This window comes from Vigna umbellata, chromosome 1, assembly GCF_029865625.1.
Source record: "Vigna umbellata cultivar VRB3 chromosome 1, Vumbellata_1.0, whole genome shotgun sequence".
NCBI lineage: Eukaryota > Viridiplantae > Streptophyta > Magnoliopsida > Fabales > Fabaceae > Vigna > Vigna umbellata.
Window position 1 is genome coordinate 58,999,656 of NC_142165.1, and position 25,732 is coordinate 59,025,387.

The window sequence follows — 25,732 nt, forward strand, 5'->3', positions numbered from 1 at the left end:
ATGGATGAATTGGTTGGGTCTCTAAAGGTCCACACACTGAGGAAGAAGAAGAAGAAACCCGATGATCAAACACTACATGTAGATTGCAATGTGAATGAAACACAGAATGCTCAGGATCGAGGTTCTAGAGGTAGAAACCGTTGAGGTAGAAGTCGAGGAGGTCGTGGTTGGGGTGTTGTTGAAGCTGGCACAAATCAGACTAGACAACAAAGTTGGCATGGCCGTGGTCGAGGAAGAGATTGTAGAGGTCAGTCTAAAGCAAGTGTGGAGTGCTTCAAATGTGGCAAACTTGGTCACTGTGCAAATGAATGCAAAATAGGAAGATGAGGAAGATATGGGAATTTTATTACTACAATTGTGGAAAGGTCGGTCACATAGAAAAATTTTGCCAAGTTGAAAGGAAAGGTGAAAAAAACCTTCTAATAGAGGAAGATGAGGAAGATATGCGAATTTATTACTTTCGAAAAGCCTATACATAGTTTTGACTAAGCTCTCAAAGGGGGTACATGAGCAAATTGAGTTGTTTGAGGAGATCGGGATGTTAGGTGAGAAGACTGGGCTATTAGGTGAAGAGACTAGGGTGGTTTATGCAGACACTAAAATGTGTGACATCGAGACCGAGTTTTCTAGAGCTCAGTAGATGAATTTAGTGTTGTTTTGAGCTGAGTTGAACAAAATCAAGGTGTGTGGAGGCAAGCTAAAGAAAACCAACTTGTCTAGAGCTTAACATGTGCATATCGTGGTGTCTGGAACCGAGCTGGCAAAAACCAAGTTGTTTGAAACCGAGTAGATGATGGTTGTGTGAAGAGAAGTTAAGCTGTCGTACATTAATTTGTTAGGGAACGATAAGACGAGTCCCAGGTGGATTGAATTCGAGCAGGTGGGGGTTAAGTTATTTGGTGTTGAGTTGACAAAGAGCCCATGAAGGAGAAGTAGAGCCTGCAGACAAAGGTGGAAAGCTCGACCAAAATATTACCGAGCTCTAAACACTTTAGGCCAAGTTCCGGTAAGTCTATACGAGGATAAGTCGAGCTATTCAAGAAACCTGTGATACAAAGTCCAAATTCAATGCAGAGAATTCTGACAAGATGCTTGAAGAGCTCAACAACACGTGCTAACAACTCGGCAACGCAAGAAAGTAACTTGAAAATGCAGGTGGACATCTCGGTAGAGAAGGAGAACAAATTCGATGTTTGCAGGAACAACTCATTAATGATAAAGAAGAACTTAGAAGAGGAGATGGTGAACTCGAATGTAGTATCGTGCTTGAAATCAAAGGGTGTGGGTAATTTACCAACTTAGTATGATACTTGGACACTGGAGCTAACAATCATATGTGTGGAATTGAGGAATTCTTCTATGAACTCACTAACATTGAGGTCAGATTCGTGTCATTTAGAGATAACTCTAGAGTTTTGTAAGAGGGCGTGGAACAATCTGAAACATACAGAAAGGTGAGTGAGTTGGAGAAATTAGGAATGTTTACTATGTTCCCTAACTAAAGAGCAATATTTTAAAAATGTTAGTTAGTTGAAAAAGGTAACTCAATTTTAATGAAGAATAATCGAATGTATAAATTGGAGTTGAAGATTTTGTAGGAGAGGTGCTTGAAGCTAGACATGAAAGATGAAACAATGATATGATCATGTCACATTTCCGATTTGGACATCTTAATTTTGGAAGTCTAACCGAGATGTCAAGGAGAGAACTAGTACTTGGACTACCCAATATAGAATTTGAGAAGAAATTTTTTGCAATGACAATAATAGAAGTAATAGTTATTGTTAACAACCATAGTGGTGGTGTTAATGTGACAATTGTTATTACAAATATTACCAGGATAATGGAAAAGTTGCATATGAAAAAGATGATAATAAGAACAAAGTGGTTGTGACAATAATAATGATAATAAAAGAGAATGAACTAAAACAATAAGATAAATTGTGAACATGACAACAATGGTGGTAAGAATGAAAGGAAAATTGATTATTTTATTTTTTTGTTGCTTTTTAATCTTATTCTTATAAACATTTTTGTATACAAGGTAAGAGTGAATATTTGTTGAAAAACATCCGTGTAAAATGTTAGGGAAATTGTAAGAGAATAAATGTGGACGAGCTTTTGAAAACAACAAAAGAGTACCCATCTAAATTAGAAGTCTCTTTACTACAACTTGAATATATTTTAAGGACTCAACGTAATTTCATGTTGAGAAAAGTTCATAAAAAAACTTGGTATTTTTTTCCTTTTATATTTTCTTGCTTTTTGTCTATTCATATGATCATTTGTCCATTAACAACTTGTCTAAACAAACCTTAAAGTTTGAAAAATTAAAAAATTATATAGAAATAAATAGGATTATAGTTTTGGAAAAAGCAGTACTTAAAGAGTGAAAAAGAGATAGTTCAGAGTAAAAAGAAAATAGATAAAAAAAATATGAAATTAAGAACAGGACAAATTAATAATCTAACACCTTTTGATGAATTTTGTTTGCACTGAATAAGAATGATACCAATGTACTAAATATGGCATTTCGTGGTGCTAAGTTGGAATTCGATCTCACAGAGCCCAATTATACTTAATTATGTTTCAAAATTTTACTCAAAAATTAGTCGAAATTCAAATTTTCCGGAATCAAATTTCGGGGTGCTGTTTTTTTTTAAAGAAAAAATTAATTTTACTAAAATAATTTTCATAATAAAATTTTGAATAAATTTATTTTAATTAATACTTGACCCGAATTTTAAATAAAAATACTTGACCCGAATTAATTCCAAAACACTGAATTTATGCTTGTTTTTTAGTAAAATTTAGAAAAGATAAAATAGCAGAAATTTTAATTAAACTAAAAATTAAAAAAAAAAAAAATTCTTATCACCAATTCTAGCTTAAGCAGGTGAACGTGCTTCTTTGTGTTCTGTGCATAAATTCCTCCTATCATTTCTCAAACTAACTAAACACTATTTTTATTATAACCACAATTCAAGATTTTACCTCTACTGCTTTCGTGCAATTGTTGGCTGCACCCTCAGAATTACTAACTACATCACAGTAATAAGAGAAAAAGTCTTGAACGTCCTTCACAACCATCACCATCATTTTCGTCGTCACTACTTTGATCATAGTCACTGACAAAAGAAAAGAAAGAAAAAAAATGCAGAAAAAAATCATTCTAGAAAATTCTTTTCGGAATATATTTTATATATTTCAAAAAACTCAATTCAAATCTTTCGGAACATATTTTATGTAGAGGTATTTCCGAAAAGTATTATATGCACTTCAGAAAATTTATTCTAGAAATCTTATTTCGGAAAATTAATTTTAAAATACATTTGATGTATTCTGAAAATTCAATTTCGAAAACCATATTTCAGAATTTCTTTTATAAAGTTCTGCCCCAAAAAAAAATCTTATTCTGGAAAATGTTATTTCGGAAATTTCAAAAAAGTTATTCTAAAATGTTTCCTGAATTTGAGTTTCAAAAGTTACTTTTACATACGGTAAAATGATTATTTTGAAAACTTGAGGAGGTGCCCGAAGAAATTGATGAGATATAAGAAGTAAAGGCCTCGCTTTCACTTTTGTTCCGATGTGTAGATAGATATTGGGCCTTGGAAGTAAGAAAAGCCCAAGAGCAGCGCCAAGTTATTGTTCCCGCCACAACGCCAGCACGAAGCTCCATGTTCCCGCCAAAAACAGAGCCCTCGCGCCAAAGGAAAAAGAAGCACCACCATCGTTTTCTCTCACTTTTCTGACTCCACCATTCTCTGACACTCTCTCGCTACTACCACAGCCTTCGAAAATGGACTTGAGCGAAGAAGTTAGGGCAGCGCATAAGCGAGAATTCGCCGATTTCTTGGATCAAGATGTATCTCCTGTGCATTTTCTCTTCTTATTTTTGTCTGTTACTCTGTCCTCGTTCTAACGATTTGTGTTGGATCATCAGGTGGGAAAGGGAATTTACATGGACGAAATCAAAGCCCTAATCAACCACAAGCGACACCGCCTCATCATCAACATCTCCGATCTCCACAACTTCCACGACTTGGGTAACAGGTTAGCACTTCTCGGCACTCATTTTTGAATTTTACTTTTATACTTACATTTCTTTTGAAATTGATTCTGCGTGTGAAGTTATTGCTTGCAGTTGGTGTTCTATTTTGTTTTTTTAAATAGAAATTGGAACCTTTGCAGGATAATCAGGACTCCAAGTGAGTACATTCAACCGCTCTGCGATGCGGTGACGGACGCTACTCGTGCTATTGATCCTAAGTATTTGAAGGAAGGGGAACAAGTGCTTGTGGGATTTGAAGGTCCCTTTGTTTCTCGCCGAGTCACGCCAAGGGATCTTCTTTCTGAATTCATAGGTTCTATGGTCTGTGTTGAGGGCATTGTCACCAAATGTAAAACTACCTTTGCTTCCTTTTATATTTTTTTGTCCCTTTTCATTTTTTGTCATAACTTGAATGATTGAGTCCAGCTGGTTTCCCATGAAATTAGGGCGTTAAATGACCAAACTTCGATTCCTAAATTGACTCTGAAACCCTATAAATGAAATCAAACTCGCCGTTGTCTTGATTCTTTAGTCCAATTGGTCCCTTATATGTTGTACTGGGTTTAATTAGTGGCTTTGGGAATAGTATTCTATTTTTGGTTATTTTGAGGATCAAAGGATTATCTTTTTTCATTGTCATTTGTTAGTATGGCCTGGGTATATTTTTGGCCCTTGTAACTCTTTTTAGTTTGACAAGTCTTCCACTTCATATTTTTATCTTACCTACGAAGCTGTTATTTTATTTGCAAGTTATTATCGTCTTTGCTATCAAGTTGCTTAGTATGTCTTGAACGGCATGTTATTATTTATTATGTTATGTGATAATGATGGAAATGTAATATCCTTTGCTGGTAAAAGTGTATAGTTTATTTCTCTTACAAGCAGCCGTTTGGTTTTATCTTTAGGTTGTTCATTTTCCGCGTTGATACTTTCTTTCTGTTTGATACGGAATACATTTATGAACAAGTTTGTGAACAAATACTCTGGTTTAAGCGTGCAGGCATCTCACCCTTTTTTTTAATATATAGGTTCTCTTGTGAGGCCGAAGGTTGTTAAAAGTGTTCATTTCTGCCCCACCACGGGAAACTTCACTTCTCGCGAATATCGTGATATTACCTCTAATTTGGGTTTACCCACAGGATCTGTTTACCCTACAAGGGTAATGTCAAGCTCGTTGATCTCCAACATTTTTTGTCTTCTCGTGATGATGAAATTTATTGACAAATTATTGTAGGATGAAAATGGCAACTTACTTGTGACTGAGTATGGATTGTGCAAATACAAAGATCATCAAACTTTGTCCATTCAAGAAGTTCCTGAGAATTCTGCTCCTGGTCAACTCCCAAGAACAGTGGATGTCATTGTAGAAGATGACCTTGTTGATTCTTGCAAGCCTGGAGATCGAGTGGCAATTGTGGGAGTATATAAGGCTCTTGCAGGGAAAAGTAAAGGCAGTGTGAATGGAGTATTCAGGTAGCTCTAGTATATACTGACAGTTCCTTTGCACTCCTGTGCTTTAATAAACAGAAAATTGATTGATGTTCGTGCAGGACTGTGCTCATAGCCAACAATGTTTCTCTTCTCAACAAAGAGGCTAATGCACCAATCTACAGCCCCGAAGATCTCAAAAACATTAAAAAGATAGCTGAAAGAGATGATGCATTTGACCTTCTAAGTAATTCGCTTGCACCTTCTATATATGGGCATTCTTGGATAAAAAAAGCAGTGATTTTGTTGATGCTTAGTGGAGTTGAGAAGAACTTAAAGAATGGCACTCACTTGCGAGGGTTCGTGTTTTTTGCTTGATCTCCCTTCTCTTTTAACTAAATATAAAATTATAACGCCGGTCTGTCTTGCTTCTTTAGTGACATTAACATGATGATGGTTGGTGACCCCTCCGTTGCCAAGTCTCAACTCTTGAGAGCAATTATGAACATTGCTCCCTTGGCCATATCAACTACAGGCAGGGGTTCTTCTGGGGTTGGTTTGACAGCCGCTGTTACTTCAGATCAAGAAACAGGTAAAAAGATCATTGTCATGGGCTCTATGCATAGTACTATTATTATACTTGTCATCTAAGGATGATTCTTACTTCTTTCTCAGGGGAAAGAAGGCTAGAAGCTGGGGCAATGGTTCTTGCCGACAGAGGTGTTGTCTGCATTGATGAATTTGACAAGATGAATGATGAAGATCGTGTTGCTATACATGAAGTTATGGAGCAGCAGACTGTGACTATTGCTAAAGCTGGTATCCATGCATCACTAAATGCCCGATGCAGTGTGGTTGCCGCTGCAAATCCCATATATGGAACTGTAAGTGGTGTTATGCGGTAATTGGCTGTGCAGTTTAAACTATCCAATTTCCTGATACTGTATTGAACCTTCAATTTCTTTTCTAACTTGTGACTTTTTATGTGCAATTATACAGTATGATCGTTCATTGACTCCAACTAAAAATATTGGACTTCCAGACTCCTTGCTTTCTCGATTTGATCTACTGTTTATTGTGTTAGATCAAATGGATCCTGACATTGATCGTCGAATTTCTGAGCATGTACTTCGTATGCATAGATTTCGTTCTGCTGTTGATGGAGGTAAATAAGCAGTTTTCCAATGCTTTGAGACGTTCTTATACTAGTTAGTTGTTTTATTGAAAGTAGATTAACAATATAGGCGAGGCAACACTTAATGGGAGCTCAGGATATGGAAGAGAAGATGAAGCTGATACGGACTCGTCGATCTTTGTCAAATATAACAGAATGTTACATGGGAAGAAAACTGAAAGAGGTCGCAAACGTGATACTCTTACAATTAAGTTTCTTAAGAAATATATCCACTACGCTAAGCATAGGATTCAACCTGAACTGACTGATGAGGTTACGTTCCTTTCTTATTTTCCTTTCTTATTAATATATCAATTTCATCTTTCTTGATGTATGATGAATTCTCTTAGAAGTTTATATTTATCCATGAATTCTCTTTACAATTGCCATACTTGAATGGTTCTGATTATTTTTTATGGTTGCTATGCTTCTGTTCGCGTCCATTATTGTATAGACATATGACTAGCTTTAATTTAACATCAATTGACATCGTCCACAGGCGTCTGAGAACATTGTCACAGCCTATGCTGAGCTCAGAAATGCAAGCTCAAATGCAAAGGTTAGCATTGAGAGTTGAAATAGGTGCTCTGCATTCGAGCCATTATACAACATAGTTTCTTTTATTGATATAATACTGACTTTATGCAGACAGGAGGAACACTTCCCATAACTGCCAGAACCTTAGAAACCGTCATACGTCTCTCAACAGCTCATGCCAAACTAAAATTGAGCAGAAAGGTACTAGACTGACATCTACTTTTTCAGTGTTCTCTTCTCCGTCAAACAAGCACTTGGCATTCTCCTTAGCTGCGCACTTTTCTCTTTCTCCTATTGCTATTTTACTTATATATTCTACCTGGTGGTACTTCAGCCTATATTTTCACTGTTTTGTTCTCTATACTTTGTGATTGAACCGGCACTTCTCTTTTCAGGTTTCAAAGTCTGATGTTGAAGCTGCTTTAAAGGTTTTAAATTTTGCAATATATCACAAAGAACTTACAGAAATGGAGGAGCGAGAGCAAGAGAGGGAGAAAGAGCAAGACAGGAAGCGCAAGGCTGATCATAATGAAAATGATGGTCCTGATCGTGGTTCTAAAGATAGAAGAGGGTGAGCAATAATTTAAACAAGTTGGAAAAAATGAATATATTGCAAGCAACTTTTCATTCTAATTGCTACTATAATTAGATGCACGAAAATTCATTTATTACCGCAGAAGCGTTTTTCTTTGTAACCCTCGTAATTTAGCATCCTTGCACATTTGTAAGCATTAAGACTTCTACGTTGCCATGCGAATGCTGAGGGGGTCTATATTTGTCCATTATGAACTAATAACACTAGTAATTTCTTTTTGGCTAGATCAACATTAGGAACAGATGCCATTGAAGTAGATGATACCCCAGCAGCTGAAGCTAATGTTGGACTCACCCCTGCAAGGTCAGTCAACTTCCGATTCCTGCCTTTTAATTGTTTTCTTATGTTTGTGCTCCTACTGTTTCTGACGTAAAATATCTTATATTGACATGCAGAATTGAAGCATTTAATTCTCTATTTGGTCAGCATATGCGAGCCAACCGCCTGGATCTCATAGCTATTGCAGACTTAGAGAATGTTATCAACAGAGGGGCAGATTCACCTTACACCGCTGCAGATATACTATTCCTATTAGAGGTATGATCTTCTGATGAATTTCTGCTGCCACCTTCCCAACTCGAACTTCGTTACTATTTTTGTTTTCTGAAATTTCAGAGGTTGCAAGATGACAATAGAGTGATGATAGTTGATGGAATGGTGCATATGATATCATAAAATCTAAGATTGTGGCACAATCTCAACGAAGATTCAAAAAGGTATTCGATTTTACAAACTAATACATTATCATGAGTTGTCATTACTAAATATGAGCGCATTGGTTTAATTTGACTTGGGTGTTTACACAATTTGCAATTGTAAAACAAATTTTTCATTAACTATGGATGAATATCAGGGCGCAGAATTTGCCGCTCGGGCAGGATGGATTTCACAACGGAGGGAGGCTTGAGAAGGATTTGGAAATTCCAGAGTTCATACCTTGCTATCTGGGAGTTCTTCGCTAACACATCGACAAGGAAATAGCTTATGCGATTGCAACTGCATGTTATTCTTCACAGAACATTTAAATTAAGATAAACTTTGTTTTATCCCCCTATTGAAAAAATTTTGCGTTTTGTTCATATAATTTGATAGTGGCCTTATCTTTATGTATTGCTACTCTGCTAACTGCAAAGTATTCGTGTAAAACAAGAATTTAGAAATGACTGGTTTCCATAGTTTTAAGTTCCTTCACTAGTGATACTTATTATTATTGGCACCAAATAGGACGTGGCTGGCAAAGTTTAATGTTCAGTAAAATTAACAGAAAATGAAAAAGAAAAGCTTGGAGCTTGTGACGCCAGTTGAATTCAATTATAAACTAGTGATTTTGAACATCAAAATGGCCACCCTTTCAAACCTTTGTGCTCTATAAATTGGGGGAGGATCCAAACATTATTTTATGCAGCACCTAATTAAACAAGCAAAACCTCTGGTGCGATCAAAGTCAAAGCAGTAGTAGCATTACGTATACGAGGTGATGTATAAGTAACAATCATTTTAGCGCACCTAATAATATTAATGTATAAATGTTGCATCACATGCTGAGTGTTTCTATGATCCAAAACACCTTTGAGATCACCTATTTCCGATATATGGTTGGAAGATAGTGTAGTAATTGAAGAGGATATTGGCCTCAGGACAATTACAATTATCTTGGTTACCTGGCTATACATAATTTAGCAATTATTTGGCTATGCCCAGATGAACACATGTCCCTAAATTCGTAACGAATACACGAACAATATGATTGTCAACAATCATGGCTGCAGAATGAATCATTCTCTGCTACGATCGGAAGAAATGCTGTTCATTAAGCATTTTTCAAGAGGTTCATGATCCACAATAAGTTGGGCTCATAAATCTTTATTTCATAACTAATTTTTAGCAAATTTTGATAGTTTTTTCTTTTTTTAAGTATTGGCAGTAAGCAGCCCAATGAATGATATAGTATTTTGAAACCCGAATTTCATTTTTCATTTTTGGTGCACCAAATTTCAAAATAGTGACCAATTTTAAATCAGAATTTTGAAATCTGATGAACTAAATAAAAATAAATAAAACTTGAAATCCAACAACTAACTGGATTTTAAATCCGATAAGCAATTCTGAAAACTGAATTTGAAAATCTGATAGGATAAAAATAAAACACAATTCATCAACTAACCAAATTCTAAAATCTGATTAACAAGATCTGGATACAAAACTAAATTTTAAAATGCATGAAAAATTTTAAAAATCAGATTTTAAAATCTAATAGGTTAAAAATAAAACATGAAATCCAACTAAGCGAATTCTGAAATCCAATTAACAAGATCCAGAAAAGGAATCAGATTTTAAAATCTGGTGAGCAATTTAAAAACCAAATTTCAAATCCAATGAACTAAAAATAAAACACGAAATCTATAGCATGACCTACATGCTGAAAAACTCCATACAATTTAAACTACTTTAAGATGAAAATCATGCATGTATTTCAAACGAAGATCTGCCCTTCTTCTACTACTCTCATCTCAAACAAGCTTGCTTGGGTAGAAATGGTCAAGGCACAAACTCTGGTGAAAAAGACAACTCCGTTTGGTGAAGAAGAAAGAAGTTACTTGAGGGCCCAGTGAAAGGAATAAATTTCGTTAGAGGGTGGCAAGTGTACTAAATAAAGCTATGCGGAGTGGGTAACAGTGAATATCTTTACCTAATTATTTAATATATAATATATAATGTATAAAGTTAAAATGGGGATGACATTAAAATTTTGGGATGCAAGAAATATGAACAACACAAACACTTACGTTATCCTTATAGGACTATTAACATGGCTCCTTCTTCCTTTCCTTTAAAAAATTGAAATTTCATTGCATCAATTGCAATATTTCGTCGCGTCAGGGTTGGCACTTAATACACTGATTGACTGAATCATTGTCGAGTGCGTGGTTAGGAACCACCGAAATGCTAATCTTAAAGAAAGTAATAAATTTGGTTGCCATACTTATTAGAAATGGAAGAGAAATATTTCCTAGTATTACCATCACACCTCATTCGCCTCAATCCTGCTGCTAACCATGGATCATCTTAATCCCTGAAACTGATAATTCTGGGAAGTGAGGGTTGCTGAAGAGAACATGTAAGGAGGAAACCATAGAGGCAGCGATGTCTGTAACATTATGTCCTAAGACCAATAGTTTATTTATCAAATTCCCATATAACCCCGCCATCTTCTGCAATACCAAAACAAAACCATTACAACAAAGTCTAATTCAAAAGTTTAACAAATATGAGTAATGCACCAATGTTCATACAAATACTTTGTCATTGACAACGATTGTTATCCTCTGACAGTATATATATATACATGACATAGTCAGAAACTCAAACCAAGCTTGCTGAAGATCCATTGAACTTCACAAAATACATAATTGTGTACATTGATAGCTTGGCAATCGAAAACTGTTTATACAACTTCTTTAGATAAATTCTTCTACAAACACTTATAGGAGAAAAAAAGTATAAAGAATTGAACTTTTCCAGTAAGTTTAAATTAACTTATAGACTTTAAATTTTTTAAAAGTACATTAATCTAGCTTCTCAAAAACTTGAGGGATAAGCTCAATTCATTTTATGTTCTGATTTTCTTCATTACTACTTTTATATCTAAATATGGTCAGTCTAAAAAAAAGGTAAGAGCACAGCCCTGTCTAACAGCAGTGGTGTTTCTAGGTGCTACATGCCATTCCATGGGTTCCAAAAAATCGATGATTGGGGACAAAAATTTAAGACGAAACTAGCTCCCATGAAAATAGTTCTCACTGAACAATGCCCTTTAGGAGAATCAGAAATGGTTTCCAAAAAAGAAAGGCTTTCAATTTGGCAATTCAAAGGACTAAAATAACACATTGGTTGATGAAAGGAAAGAGAGGGATGAGGTGAAAATACCTTTAACTTTCTTTTCAATCCAGGCCTCACCAACCATTCCAGCAGCCACACCAGCACCAATGCATGCACTGCAAAATAAAATGGCTTTGGGAAGTGGCCATCGAGGAAGGAAATAGAACTCAGGAATTTGCCTTAGTCTGTTGGGTAATCGTTTCTTCAAGGATGGTTGAACACTCGGATTTTTCTGCATTTCACCGCCAACAGCTTTCCAATCCACCCCTTTAAATGGATCTTTTGCATCTTTATTTTCCATAACGCCTCAATTCCAAAACTTTAAATCCAAAAATTATGCTGGTGATGAACAAAAAAAAACCTAGAATTAACAACATAATAAACCCAAGCAAAAATAAAATAAAATCCATCGGTTTTTGAAACAGAATAAAAGATGAAGAAATAATTACGAGTAGAGAATCAAAGGAGATAGAGTGAAATAGCAAAACTCTTGCAAGAAACAACAATGTTCCTGTGTAGTTTCATAATGCTATTGCCAACCACATAGTCACGCCATTAAAAGCTTTTCTCCAAGAATTTTGAAAATTATAAATTTAGCCAAACTGTCTTAGTATTTTATCGATTTCCTTTCTGAGGATTTAGATGCAGGTAATCAAAATCTTGAGTCAACTTGTAAACTCCTAGAATAGTTTGTAAAGCAGAACGCACCTGGGTAAAAAAATCCTGAGTTGTGCAGAACAGCCTTTGCTATCTCACTGTTCTCTCCCCTCTCTTTTTCTCTTCTTTTCTGTCTATTCACAAATTGGTTGTGCTGGTTAGATTTAGGGTTTTGGAGGGTTTTTTCTCCTCTTCTCCTATGTGGATAATTGGGTTTTCAGTGAAGTACAACAGCAATTTTTTTTTATGTAAAATATACTAAATAAATAAATAAAATATACTGAAAAATAATGATAAAAAATTCTAGGTTTAATATCTATTTTGATCCTCAATTGCTAGGGTATGTTCAAAGTTGTCATCCTTTTTTTTAAAGTTCATTAATATCTTACTTTTTCGTAAAAACAGTTTAAGTGGATCCTTTTTCCTTATTGCGTTAAAAAACTAATGACAAAGTTGTACTGCTGGCCAAAATTAGATGACATGTCCAATTAATCCAATTAGTTGGCAAGTTCAGCCAATAAGAGAGTGTCACGTGGTCGTCCTCTTTCCACTCAAAAGTTTTATCACACTTCTTCATCTTCATCATTAACCAATCATACTGTAATTCAGTTGCCAAGAAACAAAAAAATCAAAGTGAGGGAGAAAAACCTTCAGAGGGTGAAGACCAGCTTTGAGTTCATGAGATTGTTGTTCTTCGGTTTCTTTGCTGCTCGAATCAAGTGTCGACGTTAACTGAGAAGAAGAATCTAATGTTTGATGAACGTTTTCGGGATTATTGGCGCTGTTGTTCTCTGATTCCTTCTTCTCCACTGTGAAATCCATAATCGCGCGCTAAACCCTAATCCCCTTTTCCCCTCTTCCCAAACCCTAATCCCTAATTGCACATTGCTTCAGACGTACTTTTATTTATGTTTATATTCAATTTTGTTTTACTGGGATAAAAAACCTCACTATCTTCCAATCTTGGTGTTTCACCGTTGCCGTAAACCAAGATCGTCGTCGCCCCGTACGCCTCCGCTCTCTCCGCTACTACGCCGCGCCCCATCTCCCCGCCCTTCCCGCACTCAAAACAAACAAACAGTTTAGAAATACAGTGCAGGGAGGGGCGACAAATCCCTCCGGGGGCCCCGGTGGGTTGAAGTCAATGTCTTCTAATGGGTTGACGTTGTCGAAGAAGAAGGTGTCGATGTCATAGGAGGGTTTGCATTTGGCGTAGAGGATGGAGGGGTGGTGTTAGGGTTTGGCGAAGAGGAGGGAGAAGCGGCGAAGGGAGGAGAGAGAAGCGGAAAGAGGGAAAAACCGAGAATGCCACGTAATAATAAACTATACAGCTAATTCAGGTTTCGCCAGATAAGAAACTCTACCTTTAATCTTTCTAACGCCGTAAGCAAAAATGACTAACGTCCACCGTTTTTGCGAAAAGTAGGATGTTAGTGAACTTTTGAAAAAAAAGGAAGACAACTTTAAACAAACCCTACAAATCGAAGAACCAAATCAAAATTCTACTGTTGCTTTCAGTTTATTCATTTATATCATTATTTGTAGAAACAAATGTGCATAATCTATGGACAGTCTTTTTTTATAATAACAAAAATTAATAAATTAAAATTATAAAATAATATAAATAATTTTTACAATAAAAATAAATTTTAACTTTATTCACGTTTTAAGTAATATTTTTATTATAAATAGTTAACTTGGTTTAAAATGATGAGTAAGTTTTAAATAATGGGTCAAATAAAAAAAATCAATTAATTGATAAAATTAATAAATTAATTACTTTAATTTAAAACCAAGAATTCTAAACGGTAAAATTAGAAAAGAAAGAAAAGTAAAAAAGAGCATTCTGTTTATTTAATGGTAATATCACACACTGTATATACATATATATATATATATATATATATATATATATATATATATATATATATATATATATATATATATATTATTTAAACTTTTTAAAATTAAAAATTTTTAAAACTGAAATGATTATTTAAATAAAATATATCTATAGTAAAATTGTAAAAATTGTAAAAATTGTTTATATTTACTTTCATAATAATATTAAGGTTTAAATACTCGGATGGTCCTCTTATTTGTATGAGAATCTCAAGTGGATCCCCTTATTTCCAACTGTCTCAATTGGGTCCATATATTTGCAAAATATCTCAATTGGGTCCAAATATTTGTAAAATTGAGTCAATTTTGCCTTGACCGTTAAATTGTCACAAATGGCGTTAGTTGATGTTTACGTGTTGTATAATTAATACGCTGATGTCAAAATATTTTGTTACGTGGATTTTTTTTTATTTAAGAAATTATGACATGGCGATCGTTCTCTTCTTCTCCTTCGTTTTGGTCTTCTATCTTGCGCAAAGATTCTTCTCCTTCCTTTTGCTTTTTCTCTTGTGGGCGTTCCTTACCTTAAGAAAAATCACGATGCTGAGGACACTGCACCTTGCTCCTTGAGTTCTCTCCCTCGGTGTCCACGCCATTGGGAACAAGATCTTTGCCTCCAATCATGGCAGACGGAACCGCCAAACAGGAAAACAAAAGACAAAGACAAGGCAAAGACCCAAACAGAATGAGAGAGAAGACAAAAAAGCAAAACCAACACTGTGTTCGGGAAACAAACAGGGATAGTTCCGAAAAAACAACCGAGAATCAGGGGTACTTTATTTTTTTTTCTGAATCTCGGTTTTGATTCCTCAATCAAAACGAGACAGATAACTCAGCTCTACAACGCGTGAAGTTTCGGTTTTCAAATGATTAGGAATTTCAAAGACTTCTTTAAACTTTCTGAGCAACTTGATTTTTTTGTATATAGATCAGAAAAATTGTGCATACAGACCAGAATGAGAAAAGGTCAGCTTTAATTGCAGAAGCTAATTTACATTTTTAGAGCTTTGAGAAGGATGAAAATGGAATTGCAAGCTACCATGGCGGTGCTGGTTTTGACCATCTCTTTACTGTTTTGCTAATACCACTTGACCATGGCGATTCGGCTTTGCAGCGCGGCAATGGTAGCATCTTCGCGGCGGCTTTCCGAAGTTAGGGTTTTGCAAAAGAGATGAGGCAGTGGCGATTTGGGATTCGAAGGATTTTCTAAATTGGGTCTTTGTATTTTTTCTAAGTGCATGCCATTTTCCTCCCTTTTTTTCTGATTGCATAATTTTTTTATTTTTTTTAATTTATTAAATTTCGTGTCATCACTGACAACATATTTTTTTTAATAAAATATCCACGTTAGTATATCTACCTCAATACATTTTAACGCCGTTTGTCACAATTTAACGGTTAGGGCAAAATTGACTCAATTTTACAAATATTTGAACCCAATTGAGATATTTTACAAATATATGGACCCAATTGAGACAGTTGGAAATAAGAGGACCCACTTGAGATTCTCATACAAATAAGAGGACCATCCGAGGGTTTAAACCTTAATATTATTATGAAAGTAAATATAATGCAAAATTTATATGAAGGATGTGATAAATATTCGAAACTTTTCTTCTTGGTGAAGTTGTATCACATCAAATGTCTATGCAGCATAAGTGACAAAGCTATGTCCATGATACTAGAATTTCTAGCAGATGCATTTCAACATGCTAAAATTCCAAATTCATTATATGAAGCCAACAAAGTCATTAACAAGCTTGCTCTTCATTACACCAAAATTGATGCTTGCCCGAATGATTGTATGTTGTATGTTGGAGAAGATAAAGATAAAGATTCTTGTAAGAAATGTAAGACATCAAGATGGAAGCCAAAAAAGAGAAATACAATTGTGATGATGTTGTTGTTAATAAGCAAAAGAAGATTCCTGCAAAGGTGTTAAGGTATTTTCCTTTGAAGCCCCGATTATAGAGGATGTTTTTATCATCTAAAATAGCTGAGCATATGAGATGGCATGCATCAGAAAGTACGGATGAAGGCATGTTAAGACATCCAAGAGATTCTGAAGCATGGAAGAAATTTGACCTCATGCACCCTCAATTTGCCTTAGACCCTCGAAATGTGAGACTTGGTTTAGCTACTGATGGGTTCAATCCATATGGCAACTTGAGCACCAATCACAGTATTTGGCCAGTTGTTCTCATACCATGCAACCTTCCTCCTTGGATGTGTATGAAACAAAGTTCATTCATTCTCTCCATGATCATTCTTAGAAAACGAGCACCGGGCAACGATATTGATGTTTACTTACAACCATTAATAGAAGAGTTGAAGGAGTTGTGGAACACTGGCATCAAAACTTTTGATTCATATGGGAATGAAGTATTTGATATGCGTGCAACCATATTGTGGACTATTAGTGACTTTCCAGGACTTGGAACCTTATCTGGGTGGAACACACATACAGGATTGGCATGTCAGAGATGTAATGTTGACACTACTCCTAAGAAGCTTGTCAAAGGTGGGAAATTTTGTTTTATAAGTCATCGTCGATGGTTAGATGGAAGAGATAGGTTTAGATTGGCTCATATGAGGTTTGATGGAACTATTGAAAATAGAAGTCAACCAATGGCAATCTCAGGTCACGATATCTTACAATAACTTGGTAATGTTCATATGTTGAATTTAGGAAAGAACCTATAGTTGAAGAAAGGTCAAAAAGACAACGCACAATTGATCGTCCTAAGGTAGAGACTCTACAATGACAAAAGAAAAGTATATTTTTTTACCTTCCTTATTGGGTAGATAACTTATTGCACCACAATCTAGATGTTATGCACATTGAAAAAAAATGCCTCTCATACATGGGGTCATATAATTAACCATCCACCAGCTCCTGAAGTCTAATCCTCTCCATCTCTATCTATCCCTCAAAAAAGTAAGTTCCCTTTTCTGAATGTCTAATACTTGTTTTATTCATGTTGTTATCATTTTTTTACATTCATTTATTTGTAGGAACATACAAACTAAAGCTACCTTCGACAAGCCAAAGCCCATGCACTTTTGCACCTATTGAGTCCCAAATGCATTTGTTTTTCAATCAACATGCACTCTTGCACCTATTGAGTCCCCAAATGCATTTTTGTCTAAGTCAGCATGCACTCCCACACCTATTCAGTCCTCAAGTGCATTTGTTCAGTCATCAGTTCAAGTTAATGTACATGTTCTGTTTCCAGTCCTTTATTTTGTTTAATGAAGTGGTTTGTTTTGAGTTCTTCCTTCCAAGCAAGATTGTTGCTCTCTTATCGCAGTTTTATATTGTTTTGTGCTACCTATAAATTTATGTATGTTTTCGCAAAAATCTTACTGTTTAAAATTGTTTAAAGTTGATTTTACTTTTTCCTTAGCTGTCATATATTCTAAAATTTTAGTTTTAGAATTCTTCTGATATTAATCATTCATTTCTTATGGATTTTGTTTTCTCATTTGTAGTTAAATGCTGAAAAAAGCTCCTTCCAGAGAATGTGCTATGATGTTAAATACTTGATGGATGGACTTGGAGTGCTATTTTCTTTTGTTAATGTTAAAGATTTTGACACACTTTATATGTTATGTTCTAGTATTCCAGTTGTTCATATAGTTGTTGTGCATTCATATTGGTTGTTGATACATACATGCATACATATATCTGCCATGGGTAATGTGCTTAACTCTGTTAAACTGATTGGTTGTTCTATATTGCTATCAAGTGCAGTGAAATGGAGATGCTCTTCATTCACCATCTCAAGTTGGAGGAAATTCTCATTTACAAGATGAACATGAACAAGATGAAAATCAGGATACTTTGTTGGAAGTTGAACAAGAAAGGCCACCAACACACAAGGAAGCATGGTTTGTTGATGTCATTGGTAAGACACAAGTTCAACATATTAATGCTTGCATTATGTTACTTATATCTGCTAAAGTTGTTTGACAAAAGAGTATTTGACACAAATTTTATTTCTTCACATATGATCAAAGTAAGATTACTACCAAACACTTAAAAACAAATGATGTTTGGAATTTGCCTCAAAATGAAAGGATTATTGTACGTTGGAATGATGAGTATCAACCAAATGGAGACGCTGGCGCATTATTGAATAGATTCTTGGGGAGTATTGCTAGAAACTTACAAAGAACATGTAATTCAAAATACCATTCAAGTAAGTAATGTAAATTCATAATACCATTACAAAGGAGCATTCACAATTGATTTATTATGTAATTGTTGTTAATTTTGATTAAAATCTGTTTTGAAGACAAAGTTTGCAATCAATTCTGATATTCAAATCAACTACATCTTGAAAGCACTTAATCATAAATGAAGAGATTCTCGACAAGAATTATGGCAAGAAAGAGATGATGGCACACGTACTAGAGATGAATTGATTGCCATGGCTCCAGAAGGAATAGATAAAGATCATTGGGCTTCTTTTGTTGACTATCGACTTGATGAAAGAACAAAGGTAAAACCTAAATTTCTTTTTCTTAAAATTCTATTATAATTTAATAACTTTTTATATGACAATGTTAGGAGATTGTCCAAAAAATTAAGCATAATAGGACAAAGCAAACTCTTGCTCACACAGGGGGGTCGAATAAGAAAGAACAGACCAAAGTTGACATGGAGGGTGCTTGTGATGACATTTCTTTGTGGATTATTTGGGTATGGTGGATGCAAACTATTCAGCCTTCACCTCGTTGTCCTTATTATTAAATTTATTTGTACAATAACTTGATTTTAAATAGATATAAATGAACAGTGAGAGGGGATTTATAACAAAATCGTTTTCTCACCGCGATAGTGTTCGTATCACCAACATGTGCGAATGTTGTTTTCAATATGGTTCTTGTTGTCACTTTCATCCTCTTCTTTCTATGCGGGTACGTCGTCACCATTCACCAGTTTTCACACGCATGTACTATTTTGCATTTTGTGGAAAGAGAGTTCAAAATATATAATTGATTTATGATTTTTTTTAACTATGAAAAGTTCAATTTGCAAACCGCAGTAGGGAAAGCTGAGGTGATACGAACAATGATTGCAGTAAGCGGGTCAATGATGTTGTCATTCATCAATGGGATGAAAATAAAAATTTTGAAGAATATGCACAATAATCTTATGCATAAAAAGGATAACAATCATATAAGAGCATATGATGGAAAAAAGTGGATATGTGCTTTAAGTAGTATTGGATGTTGCTTCAGTTTTTCAGTATGGCTCATCATTCAGGTATATATAAAAAAGATTTAAAAAATAATTCTAATGTATTATTTGAAAGAGTAGGGTAACATATGTATACATACAAGGGTCTTATAATTCATCATCTACTAAAGCAATGACAACTGCATAAATTATAATAATGCCTAAATTATTGCCAACATATTATTTGATTACCTAATATTTACTAATAGAACATTTGACATACCTTAACATGAAGAACCTCCAGACACATATCTCTATCTTATTCATTTTATTTTATTCCTTCATCAAACAAACCAACACATTACAGCCAATACAATGAACCGTATAATGAAAGTGGTGCAAGACTTAAAGCCTCCTTTATTAATGATGCTTGTGCAGATTGCATATGCTTGAAATATTGTGATTGTTAGCCTCACCATAACTGAAGGAATAATCATTAGAGTATTCAGTGCCTACCGTCTAATTTTCGGAGCTGCTATCACTTTTATTCATGCTCTTATTTTCGAGAAGTGAATTAACACACCATAACTTATTTTATTTTTCCTAATCTTGACATTATAGTTTATGCATCTTTGACCCATGCTAGTACTTTTACACAATGGAGAAAATCAAATACCAGTTTCTTTTTTCTTCGCTTTTGTTGATCATATGGAAAAGAACAGACCAAAGTTGACATGGAGGATGCTCGTGATGACATTTCTTTAAGAATTATTTGGGTATGGTTGACGCAAACTATTCAACCTTCACCTCTTTGTCCTTATTATTAAATCAATTTGTACAATAACTTGATTTCAAATAATCTTTGTTGATGATATAAATGAACAGAGGGTGCGAGTTTATTCCAAAATCATTTTTTCACCGCGATAACGTTGTATCAGCAACATATGTTAACGTTATTTTCAACATGGTTACTATGGTCACTTTCATCCTCTCCTTCTTGCGTCGGTACGTAGGCACCATAAATCAGTTTTCATACTCATGTACTATTTTGCTTTCTGTGGGAAGAGAGTTCAGAAATATATCACTGATTTCTGATTTTTTTTAGGTACAAAAAATTCAATTTGCAAGCCGTAGCAAGGAAAACTAAGGTGATGGGAACAATAAATTTAATTAGCGAGTCAATGATGTTGTCATTCTTCAATGGGATAAAAATAATTTTTTTGAAGAATATGCACATTAATTTTATGTATAAAATGGGCAACAATCAGATAAGTGCATCTCACGGAAAAGAGTGGATAAGTGTTTTAAGTGGTATTGGATGTTGGTTTTAGTTTTTCAGTATGGCTCATCATTTAGGTATATATGAAAAAGATTTAAAGAATAATCCCGATGTATTATTTCAAAGGGTAGGGTATCATATATATTACATACAAGGGTCCTATAATTGATCATCTATTAAAGAAATGACAACTATACAAATATGCACAAATTATAATAATTCCTAAATTATTGCCAAATCAATATTTGATTATCTAATATTTACTAATAGAATATTTGACATATCGTAACATATAGAACCTCCACACACATATCCCTATCTTTTCCGTTTTCTTTGTTTCCTTCATCAAAAAAACCAACACATAAAAGCCAATACAATGAACTGTATAATGAAAGTGGTGAAGAACTTGAAGCCTCCCTAATTGATCATGCAGGTGCAAATTGCATATGTTAGAACTACTGTGATTCCTAGCCTCGCCATAACTAATGGAATCAGAATTAAATTATTCGGTGCCTACCGTCTCATTTTCGGAGTTGTTATCACTTTTATTCATGCTCTCATTTTCGAGAGGTGAATTAACACATCATAACTTATTTTATTTCCTAATCTTGACATCATAATTTATGCATCTTTGACCCATGCTAGTACTTTTACACAATGGAGAAAATTAAATACTGGTTTCTTTTTTCTTCGATTCTGTTGATCAAATAAAAAAGAACAGACCAAAGTTGACATGAAGCGTGCTTGTGATGACATTTCTTTAAGGATTCATGATGACATTTCTTTAAGGATTATGTGGGTATGGTTGATGCAAATTATTCATCCTTCACCTCTTTCTCCTTATTATTAAATTAATTTGTACAATAACTTGATTTCAAATAATGTTTGTTAATGATATTAATGAACAATGGGTGGGAGTTTATTCCAATTTTTTTTCACCGCGATAGCGTTGGTATATATGCTAATGTTGTTTTCAACATGGTTCTTGTGGTCAATTTCATCCTCCCCTTCTTGTGCGGGTACGTAGTCACTTCTCACCAGTTTTCACACGCATGTACTATTTTGCGTTTTGTGGAAAGAGAGTTCAGAAATATATCACTAACTTCTGATTTTTTTTGTACCTATGAAAAGTTAAATTTGTAAGCCTCAACAGGGAAAGCTAAGATGATGGGAACGAAAATTACAATTAGCGGGTCAATGATGTTGTCATTCTTCAAAGGGATAAAATAAAAATTTGGAAGAATATGCACATTAATCTTATGTACAAAAGGAAAACAATCAGATAAGAGCATGTGATGGAAAATAATGGATAGATGTTTTAAGTGGTATTGGATGTTGCTTCAATTTTTCAGTACAACTCATCATTCAGGTATATATATAAAGGGTTTAAAGAATAATTCTAATGGATTATTTCAAAGAGTAGGGTAGCCTATATATGCATACTAGGGTCCTATAATTTCTCATCTATTAAAGGAATGACAACTGCACAAATCTGAACAAATTATAATAATTCCTAAATTATTGTCATTACAATATTTGATTACCTAATATTTACTAATAGGATATTTGACATATCTTAAGATATAGAACCTCCACACACATATCCCTATTTTTTCCGTTTTCTTTGTTTCCTTCATCAAACAAACCAACACATAAACACCAATACAATGAACTATATAGTGAAAGTGGTGCAAGACTTGAAGCCTCCCTAATTGATGATGCGGGTGCAGATTGCATATGTTGGAAATATTGTGATTGTTAGCCTCGCCATAACTGATGGAATCAACATTAGAGTATTCAGTGCCTACTATCTTATTTTCAAAGCTACTATCACTCTTATTTTTGCTCTTATTTTCGAGATGTGAATTTAACATACCATAACTTATTTTATTTTATAATCTTGATATCATAGTTTATGCATCTTTGGCCCATGATAGTACTTTTACACAATGGAGAAAATCAAATACTGGTTTAATTTTTTCTTCTAATTTGTTGATCAAATAAGAAAGCACAGATCAAAGTTGACTTGGAGGGTGCTTGTCATGACATTTCTTTTCGGATTATTTGGGTATGGTTGATGCAACCTATTCGGCCTTCACCTATTTGTCCTTATTATTAAATTAATTTATACAACAACTTGATTTCAAATAATGTTTGTTAATGATATTAATGAACAATGGGTGGGAGTTTATTCCAATTTTTTTTACCGTGATAGCTTTGGTATATATGCTAACGTTGTTTTCAACATAGTTCCTGTGGTCACTTTCATCCTCTCCTTCTTGTGCGGGTACATAGTCACCACTCACCAGTTTTCACACTCATGTACTATTTTGCGTTTTGTGGAAAGATTCTTCAGAAATATATCACTAATTTCTGATTTTTTTTGTACCTATGAAAAGTTAAATTTGCAAACCTCAGCAGGGAAAGCTAAGATGATGGGAACAAAAATTACAGTTAGCGGGTCAATGATGTTGTCATTCTTCAAAGGGATAAAATAAAAATTTGGAAGAATATGCACATTAATCTTATGCATAAAAGGACAACAATCAGATAAGAGCATGTGATGGAAAATAATGGATAGATGTTTTAAGTGGTATTGGATGTTGCTTTAGTTTTTCAATACAGCTCATCATTCAGGTATATATATAAAAGGTTTAAAGAATAATTCTAATGGATTATTTGAAAGAGTAGGGTAGCCTATATACGCATACAAGGGTCCTATAATTCCTCATCTATTAAAGGAATGACAACTGCACAAATCTGAACAAATTATAATAATTCCTATATTATTGTCATTACAATATTTGATTACCTAATAATTACTAATAGAATATTTGACATATATTATCACCCGCACTCAAATTGGTTCATGGATTCACACATTCCCAATTTGAATAAAGACTCATTAATTAATCTGATTGACACCCTTTAGTGAGAACACCAGCCAACTGCAATTCTGATGTTACAAAAGGAAAGGAAATTATTCCAGCTCCAATGTTCTCTTTAATAAATTGTCTATCAATCTCTACATGCTTTGTTTTATCATGTTACATAGGATTTTGAGCATAAGGTTAGTCATTTTCTTGACCACAACGGTGGCCCCCATATATCCTAATGAAAGGTAGCTATTCCAAAATATAAGCTTGTTCATCTGGACCAAAGGCCTAAGAATTGAGTTAGTTGTTTGACTAGGTTAATTTGAGCGGTTAAGTTCATAAGACAATATAAATGTTATTAGTTTACTTTCAACATTGATTAATTAATGCATTTTAGGAGGTAGTAGTCAGTTTTGAAACATCCCAAGAGTCTAAAGATACTGCCCCATCCAAGAAATTATGGGTATTATCGTTGTCAATGAGTATATATAGGGATTTATTCTTAAAGTAATCAGTTACCCTCATAGTTTTGAAGGTTGCTATATCAATTAATGCATTAACTGATATTTGAGGGTTCAAAGAAGGACTACCACCTTCCTATGTGTTATCAAGCTAATCGATATTTTCCTCCTCATTGTCACTCACCTCCAGAACGTGAATCTCCAATTTCTTATGTGCTAATGCATGTGCAAGGCTGTAGGGTTCATCACAAAAATACCAAAGGCCCTTAGATCTCCTCTCGGTCATAAAAGTAGGAGTGAATTTCTTATTAGGTTGTCTCTAGTTTGTGTGTAGGGTAGTTTGTGAGTCATTTAGCTTGGTCATAAGTTTAGGTGTAGGTAAAATGCCTTTTGTACCAGTATATGGATTCGGGGATTTAAGAGAAAATTTGGTAGTAATGTTTGAACTAGAAGTTGACTCATAATTTAGCTAAATGGAATGCCTTCCTTAATCCAGGGGTTGAAACATTTTTATTGTTATTTGAATATCCTTTTTAAGCCTCCTAAGAAACAACTTAACAAATGTATATCACTGAGGTTCAACCGAGAAGTTATTGCATCAAACTGATCATGATATTCCACCAAAGAACCTTTTTCCCTCCATTTCTTAAGGTCCAACATCGGATCATCATCGATTTCACTAAAGTGATCGATCAATATACTTGTAAATTCAATCCAATTAGGAAGATTACCTCTTGGAAGAGTCTTAACAAAAGAGGTATGTCACTGCAGTGTCTTCCCTTCAAAATGGATTATCGTCAATTTCACCTGAAAATCCTCAGGAGTGCCATTAATAGCAAAGTACGTTTCACATTGATAGATCCATTATTGGATTCCATCACCGCCAAAGCGCGGGAAATTGATTCTTGTCAAACGTGTGGCATAAGAATAATTGGAATTCGAGTTGTGTTCACTTCTAGAATTAGGTTTGTGCCCTGAAATATCATTCTCTGATTCAGAGTTCTTGTTTAAGGTCTCCAAGATGCGCTGATCCACCAATGCGACTGTTGCTTGACGAATTGAAGTTGTAATCTCCATTAAATGCTCGTCGAGTTTCAAAATGATTTTGTTTTCTAAGCGTTCCTCCTGTTCATGCAATGTTGCTTGAAGACGAGTTGCTTCTGCCGTAACTATCGATGGAAGGTCCAAGCTGATACCACTAATAAAGGAAGTTCTAGGATTAGAGAATTATTTGAAGAACTTCAAACCTTAGGGATTCAAGGATGAATCCAAAATGATGCCATAGAGTTGAGAGAAACAAAAGATTGTTATTCAACCAGAAGAATCATACCCCCTTCCTGTGTATTTATTATTTGAAATAACTAATAATCATAAAAATGCAACAACCTTCTAACAAAATTGCAACAGAATATGGAAATTAAGCTATTGGTTGCCACGTGGCTTCCTTATTGACTTCTTATATCAAAAATCACCTCTAAAAACTACAACTTTGCCACCAAAAATTGTGTTAGATTTCTTTTGTCCTCGTTATGTCACTCAAATTTTGTGTAATGCTTCAAAATAATATTTATATGTTAGGTTAAATACTTTTAAGAGGACCTTGATTGAGATTTACTTGTATGCCTATTATTATTATTATTATTTATTATTATTTATTATTATTATTTTTATTATTATTATTTTTATTATTATTATTATTATTATT

The 25,732-nt window shown here is 34.3% G+C and overlaps 2 protein-coding genes and 2 pseudogenes across 2 annotated transcripts; 3 read left to right on the forward strand and 1 right to left on the reverse strand.

The window, feature by feature from the left end:
- Positions 1-3,704: 3,704 nt before the first annotated feature.
- On the forward strand, positions 3,705-8,974 carry LOC124826568 (DNA replication licensing factor MCM3 homolog 2-like). Its single transcript, XM_088103925.1, has 17 exons — positions 3,705-3,868; positions 3,947-4,056; positions 4,195-4,403; positions 5,083-5,213; positions 5,289-5,527; positions 5,605-5,841; positions 5,920-6,074; positions 6,158-6,366; positions 6,482-6,647; positions 6,727-6,929; positions 7,156-7,215; positions 7,305-7,394; positions 7,589-7,764; positions 8,014-8,091; positions 8,184-8,325; positions 8,404-8,504; positions 8,642-8,974. Exons 1-16 carry the CDS (start codon positions 3,803-3,805, stop codon positions 8,461-8,463), a joined length of 2,331 nt encoding a protein of 776 aa, XP_087960051.1. The 5' UTR covers positions 3,705-3,802; the 3' UTR covers positions 8,464-8,504; positions 8,642-8,974.
- Positions 8,975-10,554: 1,580 nt separating this feature from the next.
- On the reverse strand, positions 10,555-12,535 carry LOC124826567 (uncharacterized). Its single transcript, XM_047299407.2, has 3 exons — positions 12,376-12,535; positions 11,716-12,006; positions 10,555-11,000 (listed from the first exon to the last, which is right to left on the reverse strand). Exons 2-3 carry the CDS (start codon positions 11,966-11,968, stop codon positions 10,966-10,968), a joined length of 288 nt encoding a protein of 95 aa, XP_047155363.1. The 5' UTR covers positions 11,969-12,006; positions 12,376-12,535; the 3' UTR covers positions 10,555-10,965.
- A 7,251-nt stretch (positions 12,536-19,786) lies between these two features.
- LOC148205893 (WAT1-related protein At4g08290-like) lies at positions 19,787-22,260 on the forward strand (annotated as a pseudogene).
- Positions 22,261-22,357: 97 nt separating this feature from the next.
- LOC148205894 (WAT1-related protein At1g25270-like) lies at positions 22,358-25,097 on the forward strand (annotated as a pseudogene).
- Positions 25,098-25,732: the final 635 nt, after the last annotated feature.

Excerpts from the sequence above, each read along its gene's own strand:
- LOC124826568 (XM_088103925.1), top strand. The coding sequence starts at position 3,803 with ATGGACTTGAGCGAAGAAGTTAGGGCAGCGCATAAGCGAGAATTCGCC. Across the intron at positions 6,930-7,155 it reads AACCTGAACTGACTGATGAG|GCGTCTGAGAACATTGTCAC; the intron begins GTTACGTTCCTT and ends CATCGTCCACAG. Across the intron at positions 8,092-8,183 it reads GTTGGACTCACCCCTGCAAG|AATTGAAGCATTTAATTCTC; the intron begins GTCAGTCAACTT and ends ATTGACATGCAG.
- LOC124826567 (XM_047299407.2), bottom strand. The coding sequence starts at position 11,968 with ATGGAAAATAAAGATGCAAAAGATCCATTTAAAGGGGTGGATTGGAAA. Across the intron at positions 11,001-11,715 it reads GATTGAAAAGAAAGTTAAAG|AAGATGGCGGGGTTATATGG; the intron begins GTATTTTCACCT and ends TTGGTATTGCAG.